Raw genomic sequence first — 12,075 nt, 5'->3', positions numbered from 1 at the left:
CAATGGCAATGCTTGTGACCAAGGTATTTGGAGGGCCTCTACAAATTTTTCCTACTGAGTCTTAATAATGCCATTAGTGTGTTTTACTAAACCAGGGAGTTGAGGGTGGTAAGCACAGTGAAGGTGTTGTAAAACTGGCCAAACAGTACAGACTTATCTAAGTACCTGATCAATAGAATAGGTTCCTCAATCACAATGAACTTCAAGAGGAGTTCCAGGCAGGGAAAATGCTTTCCAAAGGATTTAGCCACAGAGAAGGCAGTAGCCTGTCTACAAGGGAAAGCTTCAGCCCAAAGTGAAAACATACAGACCATGACTAAAACATATTTACATCCATTAGACAGAGAAAGTTTATGTAATCCATTTGCCAGACCACAAGTGGTCCATCAGGCAGTTTAAAATGTCAGGAAACAGTACGAAGAGGCTTCCCTGGGCTGTAGTTTGGACAAGTGGGAGAAATGAGGTAAATACTTTTTGTTGCCTTGTTAATGTTTCCCCACCAGTACTGATTCATGAAGGTTATCATTTTGTCATAGACTGAAGGGTTTTTTTGGGGTTTTTTTTTTTGCGGTATGCGGGCCTCTCACCGTTGTGGCCTCTCCCGTTTGTGGAGCACAGGCTCCGGATGCGCAGGCTCAGCGGCCATGGCTCACGGGCCCAGCCGCTCTGCGGCATGTGGGATCTTCCCGGACCGGGGCACGAACCCGTGTCCCCTGCATCAGCAGGCGGACTCTCAACCACTGAGCCACCAGGGAAGCCCTAGACTGAAGGTTTAATGCATGTACAGTGGTGGCAAGTGGGAATTTCACAGTCTCCAGTAGGACTGGCTTGTTATATGGTCCAAACTAGACCTTTCTCTTTTTAATCAAACCAACAACTATTGAATTTCCAAATTTTTTTTTTTCCTTTTCTGAGGCCAACTGTTGGGCCTCTCTAGCCATTTTTTCTAAATTATCACTTGGGGAAATGATATTATAAAATATCTCTTGGCTGCTATTTGACCCTTTAAGGGCATCATTCCTTGCAAAAGTATCAACAGGATGGTTTCCCCTAGCTTGTAGTTTTGACTTCCAGAGTCAAACTACAAGCCCCAGAATCTTAATAGCTAAAGTGACAGGTAAAAGTATTGTATCCACTGATTCCTGAACATAGGGGCCATTTAAAATTTTATTTCTACCTTGCTTCTACAACATTCCAAAACCATGCGTTATTCTGAAAGCATATCTCCTATCAGTATAAATATTGGCAGCTTTGTCCTTAGCTAAAGTACAAGCCTGTGTAAGAGCATATAATTCAGCCTGCTGGGGTGAAGTAGCCATAGGTAAAGATGCTGCTTCAACAACATCAAAAGGAGTTGTAATAACATACCCAGCACAATATTTACTATTGTCACCTTGTTAAATAAGACCATCAGTGAACAAGATGTCAGTGTTATCCAATGGAATTTCCTGTAGATCATTATAAGGAATCAGGAGGCGGTCCGTCAGCATTAACCAGTGGTGGGGTATTTCATCAGCGATGGAAGGAAGAAAAGTAGCCGGGTTAAGGTTATTATAACATAAAAGAGTTATGTGAGGAGCAGTTAACAAAAAGACTTCATAGGAAGTGTCTGGCTGAGAAATGTTGAACGTGATGAGAATTCAGGAGAGCTTCTACTTCATGAGGAGCAAAAATGGTTAAAGGGGATTCCACAACAATTTTCTCGGTGGCCTTAACAAGAAGGGTAGTGGCTGTAATGGGTCTAAGGCAAGAGGGGTATCCCTATGCCACAGGGTCCAGTTGCTGGCTATAATACTCTATGGGTCACAGGTGGTCCTCGTGTTTTAAATGATTACTCCAAGGGTATTCCCTTCCTTTTCATATACAAAAATTGTATAGGCCATTAAACCTTTTGATCCTCTTAAAAATATTTTTATCTGTTAAATTTTAAACTGTTTTAAAATTAAAAACATACTAAATTGAATAAAAAGCATTTTCTATTCTAACATAAGTCTCTAACAAAAAAGGAAAAACAAATGAAGATTAGGAGATAAAACAAAATCAGAAGATAACTAAACTATATACAAATTAAAAGTTGTTTTCAAACATACAAAATTCACAAGAATAATACCTATGCCTTTCATTTTGTTTTTCCAAACTTGGTTTTTACCACACTTCCCCAGGAATTCTGATGGATTCATTTTGGTCAACAATGGCCATGATCCTCCTGTTTTCAGTCCTAATCCTCAGCTGCCAGGTGTGAATCACTGCCCTAGGTGGAAAGCTTCTCCAGTGGCTCCCTCTTCTCCCCACAGGGGCTTCTATGCAGAAGATGGCACTTGTGAACGCTGTAGCCCTTCCTGCAGAACATGTGAAGGGAATGCCACCAACTGCCACTCGTGTGAAAGAGGCCTCGTCCTGGACCACGGGGTGTGCCGGGAAACCTGCCCCGAGAGGCACGTGGCCGTGGAGGGGGTGTGCAAGCACTGTCCAGAGATGTGTCAGGACTGCATCCATGAGAAAATATGCAAAGGTACCTGGGAGCCTCACAGGGGAGAGTGTGGGGACCCACTATCTGAGGGTGGGTTGTCCAAGGAGAACTGGAGGAGCCAGTCTCCCTACCTTTACTGAAATTGACCTCCATGGGTGTCGTTGAGGAGACTGAGGGTGACATAATGCCTTTCCATGAGGGAGTCTGCAAATTAAGATAGACAAGAGCCCTTTTTTTGCACGATTTCTCCCACACATGTACTGGGCAGTTAGGGTGTGGTACGCACCATCCCAGGTGCTAGAGATACAGAAAAGAACCCAAAGTCTCTGCCTCTTTGAACACAAAATCTCATAGGAGCGACTGATATTAATAAAACACAGAGGTGGCTGGAGAATTTCAACTGTTATAAAAGATACAAAAGAAAATTTCAGGCCACTATAAGACTCTGAGAGTAGCACTCTGGCTAGGATTTTTTTTTCCCCTGAAATTATCTCCTAAGAAAGGCTAATTTCCTCTCCAGGACAAGGCAGACTCATTTAACTGGCTCTGTCCAATCCAAAGGACTCTCTTGGTGTAACCTAAGAGTTTTCTGGAATTCCTCCCCAAATAAGAGGATAGGCACAAATAAAATAAATATACAATGCATTCTTCATACTGATTAACCATGTATATTTCATTGGTTTACCCTATCAGTGAATGAAAAATTAACTGATCCATGAATTCCTAAACTGCATTTTGTATTAAATAGAGCCTGAGGTACTCAATACAATTTTAAAAATCTGTTAATACTTGGCGGGTTTTCGAACAACACGTCCAGCATCTCCATGACTCATCTGCCGTAACACTACAAGTTTTTGCAATTGAAGGGGCAGATCATTTCAGGATGTGAACCCAGCACCATCTAATTGGGCCACCATATGTGGTCTCCTCTCCCTAGGCAGGGCTTGTGAGACAAGGAGGACAGGCCCTGGGAAGGTGGGAGTGGGGCAAATGTACACTGGGGTCAAATGAGTCCTAGAGATGGGCGATGGGCTAGCCCACTGCAGAAGGAATAAATTCCTTTCTGCTGCTCCCCTGGGGGTAACCTGCTGCTTCCCTCTGCCCACAGAGTGCATGCCTGAGTCCTTCCTGTACGAGGATACGTGCCACCAGTCCTGTCCCAGACACTTCTACGCAGATGCACTGCACTGTGTTCCCTGCCATGAAGACTGTCTGGATTGCAGTGGCCCCACAATGGACGACTGTGACCTCTGTGCTGAGACGTCCTTGGTTCTCTACGATGGGCAGTGTTTGGAGGAGTGTCCAGAAGGAACTTACTTTGATAAAGAGTCTAAGGTTTGCAAAGGTAAAGACTTCCGGGTACATGGCCGAGCACCACATCCCAGGGAGCCTACTTGGGATGACGTGTTTCTTCTAAGTAGGTTCTGGGGTTTGTGCAGTTCCATCCCAGTCCCAGAGCTGTGGTGTCAGCTCTTTCCCTCCTCCTTAAGGAAGCATATTTTGAATCTGCTCTAGTTTATGATTTATTTTAAGTGAATCATTCCTTAGCTTTGATGATATAACTTATTAGCAATGAATCGTGTTGACCCTCCTCACAACGGTAGCTGATCAAAAAGGATTCTCACGTGAAGATTTACAACAGAGATCATGAGCCTTTAAAAGTCACCCAAAATGGAAATTTTTTCTTAACATTTTAATCCATTATAGGTTTATAGCAGCATAATGAAAGCTGTGCCATAGAGGGTTTTCTCCAAGCCTCTTGTCTCCCTAAAGCCACCCTCGTCTTCATCACCGGCAGCCTCTCCTGCCCGGGGTCTCCTATTCCATGTCGCATTCGGCATTTCAATCCCTACACGTTCAAGAAAGGATCTGTTATTATTTATGCTTCCTTATGTTTTAAGTGGGTGTGAATTCTTTGCTTCTTATCAGTTGTCAGGGAAAAGAAAAATTAATTAAATATAAACTGCCCATCACTAGAGGAATTCTCAAGCAAGTGAGAGAAGCATTCTTAGGGAAAGGACTTTCTTTTTCTTTTTTTTTTTTTTTTGCAGTACGCGGGCCTCTCACTGCTGTGGCCCCTCCTGTTGTGGAGCACAGGCTCTGGACACGCAGCCCCAGCGGCCATGGCTCATGGGCCTAGCCGCTCCACGGCATGTGGGATCCTCCCAGACCGGGACACGAACCCGTGTCCCCTGCATTGGCAGGCGGACTCTCAACCACTGCGCCACCAGGGAAGCCCAGGACTTTCCTTCCCCGCCCCCCAGTTTTATTGAGATATAATTGACATATAGCATTGTATAAGTTTAGAACGTACACTGTGACGATTTAATATATGTATGTATTTTGAAACGATGACCACAGTAAGATCAGTTGACACTGACCTTAGTTACCTTTTTTCTTCTTCTTTGGTAAGAACATTTAAGCTCTATTCCCTCAGCAACTTTCAAGTATACAATACAATATTGTTAACTACGATCACAGGATTCACTCCAGCAAGGCAGCCAGTGGTAGTTTAGCCCCTTATGTTGCCACCAAGCAAACACGAGATAGATATCCAGAGGCAGCCCCCTAACCACAGTGAGAGCTTGAGCGTGAACTCACGTGGCAGGAGAAACCTTGGGCCACCCACATCCTAGAACGTACTCAGGGAAATGTTTTTGGTCAAATGTGAAGATGCAGTGCGCTCCTACAGCCTTTCTGCTCTAGCCTTACAATCTGCATATAACTTTTTGTGTCTTATGTAAAGCACTACTTAGTGTCAATGTCCCACTTGACTGTGTGAAAGAACATGGACTTAAAGATGGGCGGCTGTGCCTGTGTAGAGGAGGGGGCAGGAGTGAACATGTGAGGAGGCTGCAAACCTGTGGGTCAGTTTCCATGAGAAGTTTAAAGCCTCAGCCAAAGGCCTGCAGGGCCATCTTGCCTGTACTAGGGCAGGAACCGAGGATCGACTTTTGGCCTTTCTCTGGTGTTCCATAGTAAAAGTAATCTGCCATAGAGAGAACTTTACAAGTTCACAGTACATTTACTTAGTTTACCTGGTTTAATTTTCTCATTGAGAAAGGCCTCTGGTCCTCATCCCCGGTTGCCCATGAGAACCACCCAGGGAGCTTTAAAAACACAGATGCCCGGGCTTCCCTGGTGGCGCAGTGGTTGAGAGTCTGCCTGTCGATGCAGGAGACACGGATTCGTGCCCCGGTCCGGGAGGATCCCACATGCCACCGAGCAGCTGGGCCCGTGAGCCATGGCCGCTGAGTCTGCGCGTCCGGAGCCTGTGCTCCACAACGGGAGAGGCCACAACAGTGAGAGGCCCGCGTACCGCAAAAAAAGAAAAAAAAAAACACAGATGCCCGAGCTCAGGCCAGCTCAGCTGTTGGGAACTAACCTGAGGTCTCTCTCCCTGCAATGCTGTTTCTCCTTCCATCAGTCCCAAGGGAGGCGGAGGGAAGCTGGTACTGGAAGTAACAGGGCAACAAGCTGACTTGCCAGAGAAGAAACAAAGGACCTGACCTGAAAATTAAGATTTGGGTTGGTGTAGAGAAGCTTCTAGAACCAAGCCATGTCCAAGCAGGTTCTCCTCTAAGAAACACAAAGAATGGGATCCATTCTGATCACCTTGAATTTCTCCCTATGAGATAACATAGACAGGTCTAAGAACACCTCACCTTTCCCAAGGCGCTGGGGCAGAAATGGCCAAGAGCTCTTGTTAAGGTCCTGGGTTCATCTCCTCACCCTGCCCTTTCCCAGCCTAGTGACTTAGCACCTCCAGCCTCAATGTCCTGATCTAGATGCACTGAGAAGATAACAATCGCAATAAGAATACCACGCATCTATTCATCCAGGCAGTGCTTACTGGGGGCCTACTATGTGCTGGGTGCTCTTCCAGGCCTAGGGCACAGCAGGGAACAATACAGACGGAATCCTGCCCTCATGGAGCTGACATTCAGTTGGGGAAAACAGACTCTAAAGAAGCCAAGTCAAAAGGAAAAATAAGGCAGGAAAGGGGGGCAGGAAGTCGGGCAGGAGGGAGTTGAAATTAGAGCAAAGGCGGACTGGAAGAGATCATTGAAAAAGGGAGGGAAAGAAACTACTCACACAGGGAACAAACTACTCCCATAGAGGATTCCCGGCAGAGGGAACGGCAACTGCTAAACCCCCGAGGTGGGAGTGACTTGTTCTCATTTCGTTTGTCTAACAGATATTTACTGAGAGCCAATGTTATATGCCAGGCCCTCTCATAGGTACTGTGCATTCCTAAATGCCTATTAAAAAGGTCTTTTGTATCAGGAGGTACTTACAACACATATTAACAGTTGCTATGGTAGTAATAAGCTCAAATTACTGGGCGGTCAGTGGAGAACCACAGCAGAGGAATTACAGTGGTGAGAAGCCCACAGACTAGTGCGTGCCTGTGCTGCGACAGGGCTGCTGCTTCTTATCACGTTGCAGTCTGGGTAACTAAGGGGGCTCTTACCACTATCTCTGAGGTGGCTGCTGCAGGAGGGGGCTCTCTGGGGATCCCAGGGAAAGTGAAGCAGCCATGTTTTCCTCATCTTGTAACAAGAATGCTCCAGCCTAGAGCCCATCTCCTGGCCACACCCTTGGCCCAGAGCCTAGAAATCTCCGAGGAAGGAAGGTGAGCACACTTTCCAGGGGAACTGATTCCCTCAAGGGGCACCCTGACCCTCTCTCACTCTCCGTCTGCTGTCCCCACCCCGCCCGCAGACTGCCACAAGTCCTGCCGGACCTGCTCGTCCTCGGGGACCTGCACCACGTGTCAGGAAGGCCTGAGGGTGAACAACCACGGGGGCTGCGTGCCTCACACTGAATGTGCCGCCATGGAGTACTGGGATGAGGTGGCCCTGACCTGCAAGGCCTGTCATGCCAAGTGCTTCCACTGCACGGGACCCTCGGAGGACCAGTGTCACACCTGCCTGCGGGACAGCCTTCTTCTCAGTGAGTTACCTTTCCTCTGAGGACGGGTTTGTCTTTCCCTCCATCTGGGAAACGACCGTGCACAATGCGTGGCACCCAGTGGAAACTGGCGTCTTTCTCTTTAATTTTTCACTTTGTGCTTGGAAAATTTTCAAGCCTACAGAATAGACGCAAGAGGAAAATCAGCACAAAGAGCCCCGCACACGTGCCCTTTACCCATTTGCCCCGCTGGCCTTATCGTTTGTTTGCTCTCACTCTCTCGCTCTCGATGTACACGCATACGTAATTCGCAATATATGTTTTTTAACCACTTGAGGATATGTTACATACATCATGGCCTCTTTCCCACAAATACTTTAACACAAGCATAACTTGGAAATATTGTGGGTTCGGTTCCAGACCACTGCAATGAAATGAATATGGCAATAAAGCAAGACACACAAACTTTTTGGTTTCCCAGTGCATATAAACATTATGTTTACATTATACCGTAGCCTGTTAAGTGTGCAATGGCATTATGTCAAAGAAAAAAATCAATGTACATACCTTAATTAAAAAATACGTTTTTGCTAAAAAACGCTAACCATCATCTCACGACGCAAGGTTGCCGCAGACCTTCACTTCGTAAAGAAACTCAGTATCTGTGAAGCACGATAAAATAAGGTCTGCCTGTATGTATTTCCTAGGAATAGGGATGCTCTCTTATGTAACCACGGTACAGTTGTCAAGTCTAGTAACTTTAACATTAATACAATCCTTTAATGAACCGTCCATATTAGAATTTTGTGAATTCCCCTTTAGATCAGGGCCCAGTCTAGAGTCAGGTATTGCATTTAGTCGCCATGTCTCTTTAGACTCCTTTAATCTGAACATTTCCACAGACTTTGTCTTTTATGATATTGACATTTGAGAAGAACACAGTCCCTGTCCCTCCACTGGGGTTTGTGTGAAGGTTTCCATGATTCGATGGAGATCACGCATCCTCAGCCGGAATACTTCATATGTGATGCCGTGTCCTCTGGAGGCACCCAGTGGTCACCTGCCTCTCGCAGGTGATGTTAACTTTGGTCCTCTCTTCAGGGTGCTGTCCAATTTCTCCACTGCAGAGTTCCTATCTTCGCTTGTGATTAATGAGCAGTCTGTGGAGAGATACTTTCTGAACAGGCAGGTATTCAGCTTTTCATGAAAGTTTCCCCTTGATTTAGCACCCATTGATTAATAAATCTTGAACAAAATGTGGGACAATCTGAGGTTGTCCAGCAGATCAGATGTGAAGGTTATTGCCAGGGTGAAGCAACACCCTCAGGTTTCCAGGGATACCACTATTAGGCTTAACACGGGTGTGGGAGAAAGAGGATGAAACAGAACTCAGCTGAAAGAAGGAAGAGTGAAGGGGTGTAGGAGAGAGAGAAGAGATGGATATGTGAAGACCTGGAGAGTGTGGGCATTCATCTCTCCAACCCAGCAGAGTGGACCTGAGAAGCAAGACACTCAAATAGAAATGTGTGGCAACTTTTTCCACAAATCTCAATGAACCTTCTTCCCAGCAGTTGCGGCTTCATAAGACCATTCCAGATCTCCTGTATCACCTCAACCCCCAGGACCTTCTTTTCTAATTATCTCCAATATAGAGTGTTACCAGAGATCACCTTGGGTGCCTTCATACAGACAGGAATGCATCTTATCACTAGAAGGTGGTCTTCCCTTTAACTAGGGATAGGAATTAGACTAGAACTGAGACTTCGGTGCTGGTCGTCCCCCAGGGGCTGGATGCGGGTTGTGCTAGGACCTAGACTTCTCATATTCTCCCATCCCGCCCCTCACCACCACTCCACCAGGGTCAGGCTACTTATAAACTAGATAATTCCTCTGGAGGCTGTGGTAGTTTGAATAATGCTCTCCCTAAAAATGTCCGCAACCTAATCCCCAGACCCCATGAATATGTTACCTTACCTGACCAAAAAAAAAAAAAAAGAAATTGCAGATGTGATTAAATTAATTGTGTTGATTTGGAAGGATTATCCTGGATTATTGCAAGGTCCTTGTAAGAGGGAGGCAGGATAACTAGAGTTAGTGGTTGAAGTCTATGTGACATCAGAACAGAGAGAAGATGCTCCAGCTTTGAAAATAGACAAGGAGCTGCAAGCCAAGGCAAGTGGGTGACCTCTAGAAGCTGGACAAAGCAAAGAAACAGATTCTCCCCCCAGAGCTTCTAAAAGCTTCTACCTAGCCCTGTAGACCCATGTTAGACTTCTGATCTATAGAATTATAAGATTTATTGAGTTGTATTATTTTAAGCCACTATGTGGTAATTTGTTATAACAATAGGAAACTAATGAAGAGGTGTTTCATATTCAGGGGATTCAGGCTTCCCCCTAGTTAGCTAGATACATCAGCTGGACAATAAACCACTATCAACATCCATCTTTAACAGAATAGCCAGCCACTGGAAGACCTGGCACTGAACCAGGTGCTGGAAAAGCAGAGATGAATGACATGGTCCCTGCCCTGGAGCAGCTCAGAGGGTCTCCCAGCACAGAACTGGGTGGGTCCACAGCACTTACAGAGCTCTCGTATTATTTAGTTTGGGTTTTTTTTTTTCCCTTTTCCCCCAGTGCCTGTGCTAATGCTGACTGAAGTTATGGAGACAAACCTTCTTCTGGTCTGGAGCTGACCAGTGGCTCACATTAATAAGGCAGGAGAGTCTGGCTTCTGGTCTACGAGGTTAGGCAGATTTGGGGAAGAAGTTGCCTCTAAGACTGTATGTTAAACTGCGAAGCCAGCAAATCTCATGTTTTAACTTTATCATGAATCCACCCTCACCGTCCACCCTAAATGCTGTTAAAGTAGTTGAAAGGGCAAGAATCAGTGACTCCACTGGGGTGGGTGGAGGAAGGAATGGGGTTATGTGTGGCTGAACTCCCCTGCAACTCATCTTGCTGTATAGAGCAGAGGATTCACGGTTAGAGTCTAATTTTTTAAATACTGGGCAAAACAGAGTCTCACAGTCCATAGAACTTTCTGTCCCGATGGAAATATTCTATATCTGTGCTTGTACAACTGAGGGACTGAAGTTTTCATTTTATTTCATTTTAATTCACTTAAATGTCAAGAGTCACACTGTGTGGACAGCACAGCAAAACTGAGGGTAAAATCTTATATTTTAGGCTAGAAATAGTTGAGACTGTAGGAACTTTTCATTGCATTGGCCCTGTACTTAGTTTTCTTCAGTGGAGCCTTGACTCTTGCTACCCTAGCTCCTGCCTTGAATGTTCTCCCCATCCTGCAAGACCCTGTACATTCTCTTGTTCACTTTAACAGATGGTGGTTTCTGTCCTGCCCAACAGAGCCCATCCACTCTGACCTCTGTTTTTTCTCAACTCCTAATGTCCTTATGGTTGATTCTGTTTCTTGGACATTCATCTTAGCTCCTGGGATGCCCATCAGCCCACAGGGACACTGTCTCCTTCCTCCTGCATCCCCCCACCCGCCATGGTATACAGTGGGGAGCATATAGAAGTTTGGAAGACATGTGTCATACTTGATACCAAGACAGATTCTTTTCATCCCTTGGCAGACACGACCTGCGTGCAGGACTGCCCCGAGGGCTACTATGCTGATGAGGATAGCCACCGGTGTGCCCCCTGCCACAGCTCTTGTAGGACATGTGAAGGGAGACACAGCATGCAATGCCTCTCCTGCCAGCCAGGGTGGTTCCAGCTGGGAAAGGAGTGTCTGCCCCAGTGCAGAGAAGGGTAAGGTGCTCAACACACGTTCCCCTCACTTAATCCCATAACCACTCCAGATATTACTACGAGCAAACCCACTTTGCAGATGAGGAAGTTAAGTCTCAGAACACTTAAATAACCAGACTGAAGTCTCACTGCTAGTAAGAAACAAAGATGAGAGTCCAACCCAACTGTAATGGTCTCCAGAGGATTTCATCAAGTTCACAGTAACAGAAGAGTAAACAGGAAAGGCAGAGGGACCCAATGAGATGACACGAAGAGTCAGATTGTCAAGTCAGACCCACGTCACTAATTCAAAGGATACAGGCAATTACAAGGCAGAGGTGATTCTTCTCTTAGAAAAGTCCAAATCCATGAATGTAGGTTCTTTCCCTTCTGCATTACGATTTGTTCAGACCAGATTTAATATGTGAGGTCTAAGCACTGCATGTGGTGCATTGATTTTACAAAGGGAACAATTTCACTTAAATATCTCCATTTATACCCCACTAATTCTCCAACCTGCTATGCCCCCCGCACATCCACAAATTACAGGTTTAGTTACCATACACAACCCAGATACAGATGTATCCTTCTAAAAGCATTTCACAGATAAGAGCCCTCCATCACGTGTTTTTCTGCAAGGAAAAACTGAGTGTGTTTATCAGAAGGTCTGGTTACCAGCACATCTGGAAGAGGATTTGACTGGGTCATCTTTTCCCCCCCAGGCATTCCCAGTAAAGAGGAAGACTGATTACAGGCCTATTGCTAACTCTTCTTTCCCAATCAGTAACACAAAGCACTGAGAGTTTCCAGACCCAAATTAAAGGGCTATAACTTTGGACTTTCCCCAAATGCTTTTGCTGAAATTAGCACATCTCTTGTCTGCAGTTCTATAGCAATTACTGCTTGTATCACTGCCTTGTGTTTTGATTCACCTCA

The 12,075-nt window shown here is 45.6% G+C and overlaps 1 protein-coding gene across 1 annotated transcript in view; it reads left to right on the top strand.

Annotated features, from left to right (window-relative positions):
* PCSK5 (proprotein convertase subtilisin/kexin type 5) overlaps positions 1-12,075 on the top strand; it is a 442,496-nt gene that overhangs the window by 412,082 nt on the left and 18,339 nt on the right. The window contains exons 30-33 of the mRNA XM_024738976.1: positions 2,295-2,512; positions 3,579-3,815; positions 7,196-7,426; positions 10,983-11,160. Coding sequence (XP_024594744.1) covers positions 2,295-2,512; positions 3,579-3,815; positions 7,196-7,426; positions 10,983-11,160 — 864 coding nt within the window. The remainder of the gene's footprint in view (positions 1-2,294; positions 2,513-3,578; positions 3,816-7,195; positions 7,427-10,982; positions 11,161-12,075) is intronic.

The sequence above is a fragment of the Neophocaena asiaeorientalis genome, unplaced genomic scaffold (assembly GCF_003031525.2).
Source record: "Neophocaena asiaeorientalis asiaeorientalis breed wild unplaced genomic scaffold, Neophocaena_asiaeorientalis_V1.1 scaffold249, whole genome shotgun sequence".
In the NCBI taxonomy this organism is placed as follows: domain Eukaryota; kingdom Metazoa; phylum Chordata; class Mammalia; order Artiodactyla; family Phocoenidae; genus Neophocaena; species Neophocaena asiaeorientalis.
Note: the sequence above shows the minus strand (reverse complement) of the source record. Positions and strands in the feature narration are given on the sequence as shown.